A 17,697-nucleotide genomic window follows, 5' to 3' on the forward strand; every position below is an offset into this window, starting at 1 on the left:
GACACAGCCCCAGATTTACGAGAAATCGTAACTCTGAGGCAGTGCCAAAAACGTACTCCTCCCAGGGGAGGCGTAAGGGAATAACAACGAGGAGAAATATATTTATTTCTCCTCGTTTTCCTTTTTCTATGTGTGCTGCTTTCTGCAGCACACATGAAATGAGGAAAAAGCGTCTTGTGATTGTTTCTGTGCAGGAAGGTTTCCCTTCCTGCGCAAAAACAATTATCCCCGCAATGCAGGCACCTTTGCACCATGGTGCAAAGGTGCCTGCGTTGGCGCATGGCAGTCCATTGTGCGCCAGTGCAGGGGAAAAGGACAAGAATGCTCTGTATCTGATAGATACACGCATTCCTACAATTTTCTTTTGCTGTAAGGCAGAGCAGCAGTAAGACCTGTAGCGGTGCCCTACGGCAAAAACTCATAAATGAGGCCCACTGTTTCCAAGCAATCACTTCAATCAAGCAAAGCCATGGCATTATTTGAGATCCAGAGGCATTCTGTAATGTCAGTTTGTAAACAGTTGTGTTAGTAACATTTGGAATGATCATCTAGGGCACATCTATAGATGTTGGCTGCATTACAGAGAGTCAAATTGACCATAAATGAAAGTGTCATTGGTTAGACTTCTCAGGTCTGACCAATGACCTCAGGCCATATGCATGCCTCTATAGGGGCATGATTGGGCCTCTGTAAACCAGTTCCAAGCTGAGGTCGGCTCTGAGGTACTTACAGCCCAGACACAATTGAGAGCTCTTCTAGGTACCCTTGGGTACTAATGAAGCTTTATTACCAATTATGGGATCATACTAGCCCACTTGACACTCATGATCTCAAAGGAGCAGCCCATGAAGAGTTACCCTGACTGCAGAGTGTCGGAAAGTATTTGTGCAGGCTTTCTGCCCTGCACCTGTCCTGAGACTTCTGACTACAGTCGGCTTCATGTTGTACAGACCTATGTGTCTGATAACGCAGTTAGACTTGTCCTGGGTCAGTTCATTGTGTTGGGTAAGCCAACCCAGTGGCCTGTATAGTGGCTGGTTTGTGCCCGAAGAGCAAAACTGTGCTGCATTTGATGAGTGCTGCACCATTGTTTGAGCCTTAAGGCACTTCAGACCTTACTAATTTGTGGTTAAAACTACCGTCCAAATGGACCATTAACCCGTAAAGTGGCTGATGGATTTGAATAGTGAAAGCTTCTGCAGAGGTCCACTTGCCTGGTCTTCACCATGGAAAGTAAGGAAGGGATGTCTCATAGAAATACAGACGAAAGCGATTCTTGTTTGATTTTATTCTGGCCTGCCCTGTTTTTTCCCTCTAATAAACTTGACAATCTGCAAGTCCATTTGTAGGGGACTTGCAACCAGATTCTTAAGTGAGATTAATGAAAGGTACCAATTATTTAATACAATGAATGCAAGGGAAGAGCCCTGTGCCATCCTGCAAAGAAGTCAGTCAAACAGAAAATATTTGACACAAATATGCTTTTCTGATTCTGCATCAAAACTGATCCATGACATCAAACTAGTATTAACTTGTATGGTGACGCTTTTATGTGTATGTTTGTGTTGCATTCGGTTCATGCCTGAATGCACACAACACGTATTAATGTCTTAACTTTCGAATAAAATGCGTGTGAAAGCCAAATGCCCAGATAGCAGGTTAACTTGTTTATTTTCAGGTAATCAATGTGTATTTGGGTTGCAATGTTTTTCTTACCTCCTGCTAACAGAATCAATAAGGATCCTTTCCATCCATTCTCTGGTGATGATGAGCGGGATTTGTAGAGCGCACAGATGCTTCTAAGGAGTGTCTCGGCGCTAGTCTTTCAGCAATTCAGTTAAGTCTGGGTGAAAAGCCATGCTTTCAGCTTTCTTACAAAAATCAGCTTCGAGCTCTCCTGCTGAAGGTCCAGGGGAAGTTTATTCCACTCAGAGGGCCCAAGGAAGGCGAAAGAACAACCCCCGGACCGAAGATTTCTAGGGACCTTTGCTAAGGCCCTATTCGAGGAGCAGAGGTTCCTGTCAGGGCAGCAGAAATGGATTCTGGTGAACAGGTAATTTGGGCCAATCTGATGCAGAGCACCATGAATCAGCACCAGAGTCTTCAACAAAATGAGCCCGATTCACAGAATGAACTTAAGACTCAATCCTAAACTTACTACTATTTTGGTATTCACAGAATCCACTTACTACTTTTGGCATTCACAGAATGAACTTACTAATTTTGGTATTCACAGAAGTTAGGATTTTGTCTTAAGTCTGTCTTAAGTTTGTCTTAAGACAAACTTAAGACAAAATCTTAACTTCTGTGAATACCAAAAGTAGTAAGTGCATTCTGTGAATGACAAAAGTAGTAAGTGGATTCTGTGAATACCAAAATAGTAGTAAGTTTAGGATTGAGTCTTAAGTTCAATCGGGCCCAAGGTGTTTCCTTACAGGGAGCCAATGCAGAGCATGAAGGTACTTGGGACCCGAGTTCTCAGAGGTAGATTAAGTTATAATAGTGTCGCAGACGTTTGGATCACCTGAGATGCATGTATGACATAAACCGGCAGTCCAAGATACAGAGCGTTGGCATAACCCAACAGAGAAGTGATAAGGGCCTGAATCACAGTTTTCTTAGATGGACCAGACAAAAAGCACAGGCAGGTGATGCACGCATTGTTTGTAAATTTAGCAACTGAAAGATGGCTATGATGGAGATGACCTTGTAGAAGAAAGGAGGTAAGTAGCAGTAAGGTTTTGCACACACAATTTTGTTTGAACAAGAAGCCCTGTTGAAAATCCAGTTCAGTGATACAGAAACCAATGAGCCAACCCTTCCCTGGCTCGGGGGCCGGGTTAAACACACTCACCGGTTTCTGGAGGGAATGCTGAAACGCAGAGGTCTTGCTTTAGGAGTGAAGGCACAAGAAGGTAAGTGGGACAGCATTGCATGACTTAACATATTCGCATATTATGTAGGACTTACCCATGCGGTTAGATGGCTGGTTATAACGTAGGTAAAACTAGTAAGATAGGGATGTGTGATGAAATAGGATTGAGGCATATTTAATTATTCCTCTAATTTGCATAATTCTTGCTGAAATGCTTATCATACTTACACTCATTCTAATCCACACGATTTGCAGACAAATAGTTTATAGTAAATGCTTATTTAGTAAAATACCACTCGTGTGTGCATACTGATTTGGGGGTACGAGGCTCTGTGTATACTACATATGGAAGAGATTCACCGACAGTTTGGTTTACTCCCAATGTTCCTTGCTACTCAAGCTTAACTCGGTCGATGTGGAGTGAGAGTCGCCTGCCAGTTCTAGCTTTACCCACAAAATATTGTATTTACCGTTTGAGGCTCAGGGGATCTCCTGGGTGTGACTACAATAAACTGGGACTTACATGACTGTAGCATAGAGTGATTGAGCATATCCGAGAGATCCAGAGAAAAGAGTAACGCCTCCAGCGAAAACTATACAGCACCATGTAGAAAGTGCCTCTAATGTCATTTTACACATACAACATGGCAACTCTATGCTTCTACCTTCATTGCATTAGATATATGGGTATAGAAACTATTATTACTGTTATTGACCAGTGGTGGGGTACTGTGTGTCACTCGTGATGTTTGCACTGTCCACTCCAGCCAGGTACGCTTCTCTTCAATTAACAAAATACAGGAGTCAAGTCAATATTTTAGGATTACCTTGCATCCAGCAGCCAGGGCATAACCTCCCCCAACCAGGACTATGATCTCCCAAGGCATATGCTTCTGGAACTCCTGCCACGTCAGCATGGGGACCATGGAGTCACTGCTTGCAGTCTGGTCAGCAGCATTTCCTGCACATATGGATGCAAAAGAGCAAGTGAAACCTTTCATAGTGCCTAAATTGTGCCATATATGATGCTTTTCACAGTAGATCTGTCATGAACAGAGATGCAAACTAAATTACGCCATACGTCAATCTCCTCGAGTTGTATGATAATTCTAGAAAGATACTGATTCTGGAATAGGAGTTGGAGATACTTGGAAGTCAAAATAATCTGAAGCACAGAAAGTGTGAGAAACAGTTTCGAGCCATTCCACCACCCATACATCTAACTATAAAGTTCTTAAGTTAATAATACATATAATCTTTTCACATTTTTTCATTGTTTTGTACCATTTTAGCTGTTTAGTTGTGTTCAGTTAAGAAGTAAGTAAATTCTATGTCAGGACCGGAGGCTTCAGATTATGCTTTTCCTTCTGCGCTGTTTATTACCATACAAACTCACAGCAGCCCAGAAAAGCACCAAAACCCAATACTATATATCCCGAAAACAAAAGGGAAAAAGCATTAACAAGAAAAAATTTCGTATATTCACTGTATAAACAACTACGTATCCCATCAGTCCATGAGATTAACACAACATTAGTCCTTTCACAGTGTCCATAACATGAAGATAGGGCGTGCATCTTGTGCAATCTTCCTCTTTCTTCGCTGCTTCGCAGCCAGTTAAGTGCCTTTTTTAGGTCTCGGCTAGCCGCGTGTAAGCGCGTCTCCGCCGAGAACCTATTGCTGCCGTGTCTGCTTCCCAGGAGACAATCCTGGCCACGCGCATGGCGATTTGAAACTGCCACGCGCACGCGAACGCGATCTGTGGCCAGGCGCTGTCTCGAAGCTCGAAACACCACACACGCATGCGCATACACACAGACACACACACAAGCGCCCATGCACGCACGCACATACATACAGAGACACACACCCCCCCACACATACACACACACAAGTGCACCAAGGCCCCCCCTCCCCCTCCCCTGCCGCCGTCACCGTCACACACATACATACACACACGAGCATACACACACACACACACACACGAGTGCACCAAGCCCCCCCAGCCCTTTTGAACTTACCTGGCCAATCTCGGGGGACTCTGCTCTCAGCACGCTGCGCGCAACCTCCTGCTGGCGCGGCCCCGGGGCTCTCCACCGCTCACAGGAGCCCCGGGCCGCGAGACGCATTGACTCCGCCTGCCTCCTCTTCCAGTCCGGACGCGGCCCGCCCCCGTCACAGGCGACTTTGCCTGACTTCCAGTCAACACACCGGAAAGAAGTGTGCGCAGCCTCTTCCATGAACCAGCAGGTCTGTAACCCTTCCAGTCTTCAGCTTTTTAATGCGAATTGACTTACTGCAACCTCTAACACAGAAATGTACACAATTTTAAACCATCATGCCCTTCATTTTATCTTTATTTGCACAAAGGCTCCTGGCTGAATGGGAGTAAGACTACATTATGCTACTCACATCAGAGAAACATCAAGTGTTAATATAGAGAGAACAATCGAATTCCCAGCGGGTATTACTGTTAATGCAGTGTATGACTCTTCCATTGATTGTATCCTTCGTTCCACTCAAAATCGAAGCCAGTAGAAGTCATTGTAAATGATAGACTTGGGTCTGCCATGTAGGCACACTTCGACCTTTCCCAGGAAGTCATTTGTCACTGAAAGACCAATGCTGTGCTCTTCTTCTCTGTAAGGTAGTTGCATTGACAGTACTCCTAGATCAAGAGATTAAGTTATATTGCCAATATTAAGTGTGCCTCATACTGTCTGAGGGAGTCTCAGTATTACTTCAGATCTAATCTCACTCCTGCTTCTGAATCCATTGTAAGGGTGTTTCACTCTTCATTTGCTGTAGGTATTGTTTAAGGACTGCCCACTCGACTTTTCTTGGCTTTTAAATATTGTTGGAGCATAACTCTGGCCGAGTGTTGAAGGTGTAAGATGCTTTGTAGAGTAATGATGGAGCAGCCAAAAGAGTGGCCATTTAACTCTTCCTTCTTTTCTTAGGTTCTTTTAATCCTCTCACCCTGGGCCTGTTCACAATCGTGTATTTCTTCTTGGCTTGCTGGACGTATGGCCTCACTGTGTCGGCAGGAGTCTTCATTCCATTTCTTCTAATTGGGGCCGCCTGGGGAAGGCTGTTTGGCATCTTACTATCCCCGATACGTGGTGGAGTTGTGAGTGTCCTCTCACCACTTTAGTGTGATTTCTCTTGATGTAGGGGGTTGTGCTGTGGTGTGGGCATGGAGTGTCTCGTGTCATTTTTGACAGGTTCTTCTCTGTGGGTATGTGGTAGAATTGTTTGTTCCTGTGTTTGTAATGTTCTGACGCTTGACCATATATTGATGGTTCTTCACGTGCCACAGTCGTTGCCCTTTTTTTCTTGCCAAGTCATTGGAGTGAGTTCTTATTCCGATTAGTGTTATGTCATTGCAAATTTTGTGTCTAGTCATTCCGATGATCAAACTAAGATTGCCTTTCCCTTAGTGTCGCATGTGTAGTATGTTGAAATGTCTGAAGGAATACCACATAATTATTAAAGATGTAGTGCTATATCTTGGATTTTTGATGAAATATCTATTGCTTTAATGAAACCACCATTGCTTTAAGTGTGCATAAAGTCCCCACTTGTTTCTCGCTTCCCTTTGCTCTTCTTCCTCTGCTCTCTTCTGGCCCATTAACCTCGCTGCCAATTGTTTATTCCTGATTTCCCCTAAGTCAAGCTCGCCTATCTCCCCAGGTGATTGTGAAGCTCCTGACGTGCACTCCCCATACAACAATCTTATCTTTGGATATCATTTTGCTTATTTGACCGAGCAGCCAGACCTCCAATGTGATTCCCTCCCTACAAACATAATTGCAATAATATTGTAGTCCTGCACTCCTACATTACAATATGTACCAGCGGTGTTTACTTGAAGGTATTGCAGATCTCCGTGAGAGAGAGAGAGGTAATGCAGAGCATTTGGAGCTGATGTGCTCAGTAGTCACAGTTCACGATCCAAGTATACTGATCCAGTGGGTTCACACTTGAGATGCAAACTGGGGTCCATAGAACCTGTTTTTTATGGCAGGATGACATTTTTTGGGAAGGGAGGTGTGAGCAAATTATTGTCCCATGATTAAGATCTGCACATTAAGATGATTTTACAGTATATTTTTTACTCTGAGTGAGGCTCGCCTAAAATGGATGTGCCCCTCATTATGTACCTGCAGCTAAGACGTATTGCGTATCTGTCCTGGTGGCAGCGAAGGACTATATTTATTTTGAGAGGGTGCTACGAGGTACATAAGATCTAGGTTTCTATTCAGTACCCTTGGACAACAATAATGTAAAGTGCTTTATTGTTCTGCTTAACTGCTACCATGGTATGCAGAGCATCGTGGAGCTGTGTAATTATAAGGGGTGTTTTGAAATGACTAGTAATTTGCAAATTAGATTCCTTTGTTTACTTTTGTTATTCAGTGCCTATGTCACTCCCTCAAACTCCAGGGGAGCCGCCTGTGTTTTATGTTGATATAGTCCCATTGCACCAGTTCTGTCCATCCAGGTTTCCTTGAAATTATGCTGGGGTTTGCAGGTAGGTATTGACTTTTTTCCAACAAGAGATAGTCCTTGCAATCAGTTTATAAGGCCCAGATAGCCAGCAGGGCCCTCATAGTGAGTTATATTAGCTGGAGTGTAATTTGCTGGATGTAGATGGTCACTACAGCATTGATGAAGTAGGGAAAATTCTATTTCTGAATGGCTTCCAAGTGGAGTCTCCTATTGCATAGCACAACAGCTAGTATTCAGCATCATTGTTCAGTCGGAGACCTTTACAGTGTTGCTTCTATAGTGGATGTTCTATCAGAACATGGGTCAGACAATAAGCTATTGACATTGTAAATGACAATGCCATTTATTTATATGTTTTAAAAACAAAAACATAAATTAAAATAATGGCATGACCAATGCCAATAGCTCTAACTTTAACAATGCCGAGACCATTGCATTGTAAATGCTTGTCTTATCTCTCTGACTTGTATTGCTTGACAAGAGTTTTATACTTTCTCTGCTTGTGATTTGGCTTGTTGGATGCCTTGAATGTATTCGGGGGGTCTCTGTGGTATCTGATATTGTTACTTTATATGCATTTTTGCCTTCACAGAGCCCTGTTGATCGCGGGGACGCTCGTCGTCCCTTACGCGATTCTCCATTAGTACCGCGGTGCGCTTTCACCGCTAGAGGGAGCCCTTGCGTCTCGTTCTCCTCAGCGCAGTTTCTCTCAGAAACGGGAACCGCACTGAGGAGAGAGTTCGTGCTGGAGCCTCCCGCTGCCTCACCTTGAAAGCCCCGAGCTGGGGTCTGTACTTGACCCCCTTTTGTGAAAGCCCGTGAGGGTCCGTAACTGCGGTAATACCGCGCTGATTTGGCAGTTTTAACTGCGTGATTATTTTGGCAGCCTGAAGGCAGTTGCTAATAGCGTTTTGACAGCACACACGGAGGTGGACAAGACCCGGTCTGCTAGAGAGGGTCAGCGCGCTGGAAGGCTTGTGCTGCCTCATTATTTCCCCTGGTTTTACCAAACCCAAAGCTGTTGCTGGCCAAAGGCCTGACCATATTTAGTGCTGAGTTTTACCTGCGCTGCCCTCAACTGTCATAGGGTTACACACCTGTCAGGAGTCCCCAGTCATGGCGGAGGGCTACTACGAAGAGGAGGAAGAAACTCATCAATACTTAAATGACGATGAGTTCTTCAATGCAGTGGACAGCTCTATCTACAGCTGCTTTACAGAAATAGTGGGCCCCATGGAAGATCACCTGTCCACCCGCATAGTAGAAGAGTGCGCAAAGTTGGCACTGGCGCATTTTGGTGCGCCAGTGAACAACCCGTCCCCCTTGGAAGGGGACCTGCCCGCCCTAAGAAGCCTTCCAGGGATGGAGGTCCCGTAGGGACGCAGGGTGTGGACAGGGATGCCTTCGAGCGTCTACGTGATGCTTTTTTAGCTAAGGCGACCAATCCCACCCCTGCGCCACTACCGGCCCCAGAACCTTCGGTGTCAATGGGGACAGCTCCTTCTTCCCCGGGGGGGATATCCCAGCAGACACAGACGAAGATGAGGAGTCGGTGCGTTCTTGGCGTCCGTCCAGCTCCGCCGCCCAGTTGCCACAGGATAGCTCAGGCATGTTGGACCCTGATGAAATAATTCATCCGTGTTTGGCTGCTTGGACGCCTGGGGACAAGGTAGCGAAGTTTGTGGCGGGACACCTCCGCAAGCCCTTAGAAAAGGAGGCGAGAAGCTGTCTGTGAGGGGAGTGTCCACGCCCCACACTGGAAGGAAATGTCGCCTTGACGCCGGTGTTGGATGGGAAAATGGCCACATGCATGGCTAAATTCGTAAAAGATCCCCGCAAGGGCATTGACCGTTCCTGGTGCTCATGTCAGGACAAGTTGCTGGATGCGAAAGGCCCCATCACAAAGATCCTGGACATGGCGGAGGAGGCAAAGGTATCAGGTGCCGCCATCTCCCCAGACGTGCTGTCGAATTGGGCACAGAGGGTGGTCATCTTTTTAGGGAACGCCAATTGCGCCCTCTCGACTGAGCGTCAACGTTCACTTTTGATAAAGTTGGACCCTTATTTAGGTGATTTGGTCTCTTCTGAGGCAGGAGCAGTGGTTCAAGGGGGTCTCTTAGGGGACCCTTTAATTAAGGAATTAGGGAAATTGGTCTCAACTTTCACTTCCCTGGATAAGGCCCAATCCAGTATAAAAAGGGTGTTCCAACAGCGTTTTTCCAGAGGGGCCGGTCGCGGTAGGGGCCACGCGACCGGCCGTGGTGGTCAACATTTTGCCAACAAAGGGCAAGGCTCCGGCAGAGGACAGTACAACACCTCGGCCAACTACACAAACTTTTATCCTACCAGAGGCCAACGCTTCAGGGGGTGAGGCGGCTTCAAGCACAACACCGGCAACCATAGTTCCAACAGTAAGTGTGATTTATGGAAACCAAGTGCGGATTGGCGGCTGGCTAGCAGCCTTTCTAGAGGCTTGGGTAGCGATTACGGTGGATGCATGGGTCCTTCAGACCGTGCGCGGGTTCCATATCGAGTTTTAAGACCGGCCCAGTCAGGTGAGGCCCCCGCCCCTATAATGTTTTCCCTGGCCGACGCTCAGTTGATAGACGAAGAGGTCTCAGCGCTTCTCCGCAAAGCAGCCTTTTGTCGGTCAACTCGACACCCCTCCGGGTTCCTCAGCAACCTTTTCCTTGTGGAAAAAACCGATGGGGGCAAACGCCCCGTGATCAATCTAAAGGAATTCAATGGGTGGTTGGTCTACCATCATTTCAAGATGGAGGGAATCCATCTTCTTCATGATGTTCTACTTCCAAACGATTGGATGGTTCGCCTGGACCTCAAGCACGCATACCTGGTGGTACCCATCCACCCTCCTCACCGTCGTATCCTTCAATTTCTCTGGAAAGACCAGGTTTTCGAGTTCACGGCCCTTCCGTTCGGACTTTCCTTGGCTCTTTGGTGCTTCACCAAGCTGCTGCACCCGGCGGTGGAAGTTCTGCGGAGCCAGGGTATCCGGATGATTGTCTAGCTGGACGACATACTTTTGATGAGCCAGTGCCCCAAGAATTGAATCTGCAACTCCAGCAGACAGTGTCCTTGTTTCAAAGTATGGATTTCATCATCAACAAGTAAAAATCTGTCTTCTCCCCATCTGAGAACGTAGTATACCTGGGGTTTGTCTTGGACTCTCTACGAGCCTCCCTAAGTCTTCCGTCCCGGAAGGTGGCCAAAATTCGGCATGTATTGAGACAGAAAATGTCCAGATCACACACCTCCCTGCACCAGATTGCCAGAGTGGTGGGACTCATCCCCTCCTCCATTCAGGCAATCTTCCCGAGGTCCCTCCACTATCGAGCCCTTCAGCGACTAAAAGCGCATTACCTCAGGAGGGGTATGACATACGACCAGCTCGTTCCTCTCTCCGAGGAGGTGAAAGGGGAAATGACCTGGTGGCTTACCCATATGGAGTGAGAAAGAAGTGTGATCAGTTGGAAACTGATGACATCCCTTAGGGCACACTGGTTAGTGGTGTAATCCTCCTCTGTTGTTCAAAAAGTAAACATGAAAAGTTTTGAAGAGTTTATTGTCTTGTCAAATGCAATCAAATTGTATCCATTAACCATAAAGTTTTTCTTGAAATAACGTATTCCATCCCTTTTTATAAGTATGCATAGTTAGATCCAGCTCCAATGCATTTTGGGCGACCGCCCTTCGTCGGGGAGCATCTAAACAAAAACGACATATGTTGTACTATGTATAGTGTTAAATGTCACACGTAAAAGAAAAATAACTAGTGGAAAAGTCGCCTTAACCCAACCGCAGTGAAAATTCAAAGAAAACGATGTGGCTATGAAAGATGGTGTGGTAACCGAATTCGATGGCGGTGACTAAAAGTGAATAGTTCATAACAATGGGGTTTATCTAATATGAACAAGGTAACTGAAACGCTACTGGTAACTCTTTAGGGTGATAGCGTGACAATGATCAAAAGCGGCAATAAACGGAAAGCTAAAAACTGAATTCGCAAAGAATGGAAACATTAGTTAAAGCGGCTCGTCACGGCTAAGTGAGACAAGCGGCCGTAATTGTGCAAGCAATCTAGCAAGTCAACGTTTACTTACACGTCTGTTAACAAGGGTAATACACGATCGGCGTGGTCCTTAGGCTCGCGGAAGTGTTTAGACAAACGTGGGAGTTCCCTAACGGCTTTCATAAGAGAAACCAAGGAGTGTCTCGGTCACGTGGGTAAAACGGTATGGTTATAGAAATAGGACTCAGTAGGGTAACGGAAGTGGTCAACAATAATATACAATGCGATCAAATAATACTTATACATGATTCACAACGTAATGACAAAGAAAAAAATGACTAAAAAATAAATAGTAATGATCAAAAATAAAGAGATAATAAAGGGATAATAAATGAAAATTAAAGTTTACATAGAAAATCGATGGCCAATAGGAACTACAGAATAAATAAATATGGGTTATGGTCAAAGTGTCAATAAATCACAGATAACATGCGAACTCAATGCGTTCATTGAGTCCATAGGGTTTAATTGAATTTAGTCTATAAATCCAATCATTTTCACGCTGAAGCAACATCCTGTTGTTGTCTCTTCGGCTACCTCATTACCCGTCACTTGTGGTGTCCCTCAGGGTTCTTCTCTCTCCCCTCTCTTGTTTAATCTCTATATCTGTCCTTTGATTTTTGCTCTTCAGCAGCTGGAGGTCACCGTAATCTCTCTTCTTCTCCTCATTCTATTTTTAATTTTCAGTCAGTTATGGTTTTCATCAGGGACTGGATGAACCACAACCACCTAAAGTTGAACCCGGACAAGACCGAGTTGGTCCTCACGGGTGGTTGCTCCAGTCCCTGGAATTCTCTATTTTGGCCTTCTTCTTTTGGACCCCCTCCTTCTCCTTCTCCCTCAGTTAAGACATTAGGTGTCAAACTCAATAACCAACTCACTCTTCACTCACAAGTCAGTCATGTCGTTTCTTCTTGCTTTCTCACTCTTCGCACAATTCGCACTGTTTCTCGTTTTTTTTCTCCTTTGGCACTCAAGTTGATTATGTCCGCTCTTGTTGTCTCCCGGCTGGACTACGCAAATGCCCTGTACAATGGCATTCCAGCGTATAGCCTACGGAAACTTCAGTTGGTTCAAAACCAGGCAGCCCGACTTATTCATGGCCTTTCTCGTTCGCACCACTGCACTCCTATTCTTAAGGCACTCCATTGGTTGCCTGTTAAAGAGAGGGCCTTCTTTAAGTTGGGGTGCATGGTTTTTCACTCATGGCGGGGCTCGGCTCCCGCCTTCATTTCTTCCATGATCAGGGAGTATACCCCCACCCGAGAGCTTCGCTCTTCTTCCCAGTCCTTGTTGGTGGTCCCCCGATTTAAGCGCAAGAAGTGGGGTGGGTCGAACTTTTCTACGTTGGCACCCACCTTTTGGAACTCTCTACCGGACCACCTAAGACTGGCAACACATTATCTTCCTTTTCGGAAAGACCTCAAAACTTTTCTTTTTAAACAGGCCTTTCCTTTGTGATATGCTGTCACTATTCTTTTAGGTCCACCAGTCCTTGGTACGGTGGTCATTCTCCCCCATTGGTACCCTGCCCTCCATAGCGCCAAGAAACCGCTGGTGAAAGCTGCGCTTAATAAATATTTTAAATTCAAATTCAAATTCATTCCCTCTACTTTGTTGACGATTTCTAAAACCATGAACTTTAGTTGTGATATATTGTGGTTCATTTCAATAAAATGGCTAGCTACAGATGATTTGAGACTCTTGATTCTGATGTTAGATTTATGTTCGTTGAGATGAATCTTAAGTTTGCGTTCAGTTTTTCGAAAGTCTACTGATCGTAATAATCTATTACATTATACCAGCTTTCATCAGACATCTCTAAAGAGACACTTGCCCAAATCACAATTACTCAGAGTGAAACGCATCACGTCTGATCCCAATGTTGTCAAAATGAGAACAGAAGAAATGGTCGACCGTTTCAGAGAAAGAGGTTACCCAGAACAGATACTTAACACAGCAAAAATTCAGGTGAATGAACTATATCGGACTGATTTGTTAAAACAACCTGGAGCTAAAATTGAGAATGACTGGATGGTCATCGTATCTAAATACTCCAATGTGAGTTTGATGTTCAAAAAAATAATATTAAAACATTGGCCCATGTTACAATTGGAGACAGACTTCAAGGATATGTTTCAATCCAGACCCTTATTCGCCTACACGAAAGGAAAGAACTTGGGGGAAATTTTAAAACAACACAAGCAAAGTCAACCCATCTCACGAGGAACAAGACCATGCAATAATTGCAATAATTGCAACAATATAATTCCAGGAACGAAAGTGACACATCCCATGAAAGGTTATGACATACCATTGAGAGTAACAGCAACTTGTGATACTAACAACCTTATATACTTACTCAAATGCCCATGCGGCAAAGTATACATCGGAAAAACTGAACGCAAACTTAAGATTCGTCTCAACAAACATAAATCTAACATCAGAACCAAGAGTCTCAAATCATCTGTAGCAAGCCATTTTATTGAAATGAACCACAATATATCACAACTAAAGTTCATGGTTTTAGGAATCGTCAACAAAGTAGAGGGAAGAGACAACAACAGGATGTTGCTTCAGCGTGAAAATTATTGGATTTATAGACTAAATTCAATTAAACCCTATGGACTCAATGAACGCATTGAGTTCGCATGTTATCTGTGACTTATTGACACTGACCATAACCCATATTTATGGGCATCTCTATTCTGTAGTTCCTATTGGCCATCGATTTTCTATGTAAACTTTAATTTTCATTTATTATCCCTTTATTATCCCTTTATTTTTGATCATTACTATTTATTTTTTTGTCATTTTTTTCTTTGTCATTACGTTGTGAATCATGTATAAGTATTATTTGATCGCATTGTATATTATCGTTGACCACTTCAGTTACCCTACTGAGTCCTATTTCTATAACCACCCCGTTTTACCCACGTGACCGAGACACTCCTTGGTTTCTCTTATGAAAGCCGTTAGGGAACTCCCACGTTTGTCTAAACACTTCCGCGAGCCTAAGGACCACGCCGATCGTGTATTACCCTTGTTAACAGACGTGTAAGTAAACGTTGACTTGCTAGATTGCTTGCACAATTACGGCCGCTTGTCTCACTTAGCCGTGACGAGCCGCTTTAACTAATGTTTCCATTCTTTGCGAATTCAGTTTTTAGCTTTCCGTTTATTGCCGCTTTTGATCATTGTCACGCTATCACCCTAAAGAGTTACCAGTAGCGTTTCAGTTACCTTGTTCATATTAGATAAACCCCATTGTTATGAACTATTCACTTTTAGTCACCGCCAGCGAATTCGGTTACCACACCATCTTTCATAGCCACATCGTTTTCTTTGAATTTTCACTGCGGTTGGGTTAAGGCGACTTTTCCACTAGTTATTTTTCTTTTACGTGTGACATTTAACACTATACATAGTACAACATATGTCGTTTTTGTTTAGATGCTCCCCGACGAAGGGCGGTCGCCCAAAATGCATTGGAGCTGGATCTAACTATGCATACTTATAAAAAGGGATGGAATATGTTATTTCAAGAAAAACTTTATTGTTAATGGATACAATTTGATTGCATTTGACGCGGGACGCGCGCGGGCGGCGCCGGGCTGAGCCCGGGCTGAGCCCGGGCAGAGGGCGGCCGTCCGTGGCCGTCAGAGGCCGGAGGAGGACGGGACAGGCCACCTCCCTTGGTTCCCTGACTTCTTGAGGTACTAAGTACTCCTTTTCACTTTTGCATACATCCCGTCAAGCATGATGTATAAGGAGGCATTAAAGAATTCCTTTTACCTGAGGGGCTCGGGAAAGGGGACAGGGGAAAAAACCCTGAGATCGAATACCCCTCCCCCTCCAACAAAAACAGCCTATTCTCTAGATAGTACGCTATCACCCCCTTTAACTTCTGAAATTCCGCAAACCATGTCCTATTGGGAGGAACTAAATGCGTTGTGTGGTACCACTTTCGTTCCTGTAGCATCCCCCTCCCCTCTACAAAACCTCTGTAGCGATAACCCTTCTGGCAGACCGTGCGAATCACCGCCACCACTTAATGAGGTCAACTCTCAAGATGCTGTACAGCCACAGGGTCTAAGTATCAAAAGGAAAATCGACGGGGCTATCGAATGCAAAATACAGAACTCTTTTGATGGTGTAGGTCTTAAATCGCCCATTATGAACTCCGCCGTACCTGAGGGGGGTGATGAATGTCTGAATGCCCAAGTACAATTGCCCCAGTTACCACTCTTAGTTCAGTTTGAGCAAATGTTAAAATCCACACTAGCTCCCCTCATAGAAAAAATAAATATCTTGGGGGATAGGCTGACAAATTTAGAGACAACTGTGAAAACTAACTCCTTACCTCCCATAAAGACAGCAACACTCAAGCATCCCAATTTACCGACTGCATCCGAAGCCCCTATGCCAACTAATATCAGGAAACAAACCTTAAATGAAAGTGTAAACTCCAAAATACCACCCCAAACTGCTTTTAAAATTCCCCCCAAACTTGTATCTACAAACTTTCCTATGGCCAGAGTGGAGCAAAAAAGAGAAACGCGCATTCATTTACCCCCGGAAGCCGCCCCTTTTGTCCTTGTCCTTTCGGGAGTGCCGGCACCCTCTCCTGGGAATCCCGAAAGACACAGGGACCTTTTGAACAAAGTCATATGTTGGCTAAATAAAAACAGACCCCTTCCACCCAACCATGACGGTGGGATTCTGGGTGTCAGAAGGGTGGCCTGGTTGGGGTCCCTACCTAAAGAAATCCCCGGGGACCTAATCCTGGTGAAATTTAGGAATCGGAACATTGTCCCACAGTTACGACTCTCCCAGACCAAAGAGGGAGACGGCCCCATTTCCATCTGGGACCTGCACGATTTCTATCCAAGTATCCCACATACCTCAGCATACCAACATATGATGGGAACTGGATTTCGTACTCTTACTGGTACTAGCTCTCTTGCTCGCCGTATACAAACATTGGAATTCCTGACGTGACAAGCCTAACCACCAACCTAGATTGTAAAACTTTTTGAATTGTTTCAATAGACCAGGCACATGCTCCTTTTTAACTTGCACCCACATATGCTGCTATTAGTTTGATGTTTACAATGAGAGAGCCCGACTGTGACATATATTTCAAGATGTTATTTTAAACTGTAACAACAGTTAAAACTGTATTCCATTGGCAAATGAATTGTGGTGATTAGAAATAGACATTGATGGAAGAAAAATTATGTAATCATGTACTGTGACTGATTAATTTTACTGTCTTTTAAAATTGTTTATGTACACTTTTATGGTTTCTATTTGAAATCGAAATAAAGTTTTGAAACTTTGAAACTTTTGACAAGAAGACAATAAACTCTTTAAAACTTTTCATGTTTACTTTTTGAACAACAGAGGAGGATTACACCACTAACCAGTGTGCCCTAAGGGATGTCATCAGTTTCCAACTGATCACACTTCTTTCTCACTTGATGTTACTCGCCCAATGGTGGAGGGCGACACCTTAGGAGCACCTATTTGAACTGAATAACATTTCATTGAACTCAATTTGGCAGTGCACGGGCCAAATAAACTTTATAGTACTTTACCCATATGGAGGCCTGGAATGGCTGGATAATCTTCTTTAAGTCTGTCTTAAGTCTGTCTTAAGTTTGTCTTAAGACAAACTTAAGACAAAATCCTAACTTCTGTGAATACCAAAAGTAGTAAGTTCATTCTGTGAATGCCAAAAGTAGTAAGTGCATTCTGTGAATACCAAAATAGTAGTAAGTTTAGGATTGAGTCTTAAGTTCATTCTGTGAATCGGGCCCAAAAACCTTATATTGGAAGGAAACTTGTTTCTGAGGTCTGAAGCTATCATTTATTCAGATGAAATCAATAGCAATATTATTTGTTTCATTTTGAACCATTATAGCTCATGTTGTTAAACACCTCCTCTGAATAAAACACCCCCAAATAACTTTTTGGTCCTGCTCTATAATTTTCCCTGAGAACCAACGGGAGGACCTCCGAAGAGGTATTAAACATTAAGCATTCCCTTTTTGTTTCATTGCATTACCCCCCCACATTAAAGCAGGCTTTAATTGAATGCTGTGCCCTGTTAATATTAAGAGTAGTCTGGGTTAAAAACCAAGAGCCATATCAGTCGCATATAGCTTTATTTTGGTACCTTGGAATTATTCATTATGCCATGGCTCCTTGATATAAT

The 17,697-nt window shown here is 44.2% G+C and overlaps 1 protein-coding gene across 1 annotated transcript in view; it reads right to left on the reverse strand.

Annotated features, from left to right (window-relative positions):
* SLC13A4 (solute carrier family 13 member 4) overlaps positions 1 to 17,697 on the reverse strand; it is a 242,910-nt gene that overhangs the window by 25,576 nt on the left and 199,637 nt on the right. Inside the window, exon 13 of the mRNA XM_078647303.1 lies at positions 3,703 to 3,836. Within this exon, the coding sequence (XP_078503429.1) occupies positions 3,703 to 3,836 (134 nt within the window). The remainder of the gene's footprint in view (positions 1 to 3,702; positions 3,837 to 17,697) is intronic.

The sequence above is a fragment of the Lissotriton helveticus genome, chromosome 1_1, assembly GCF_964261635.1.
Source record: "Lissotriton helveticus chromosome 1_1, aLisHel1.1, whole genome shotgun sequence".
Lineage (NCBI taxonomy): Eukaryota > Metazoa > Chordata > Amphibia > Caudata > Salamandridae > Lissotriton > Lissotriton helveticus.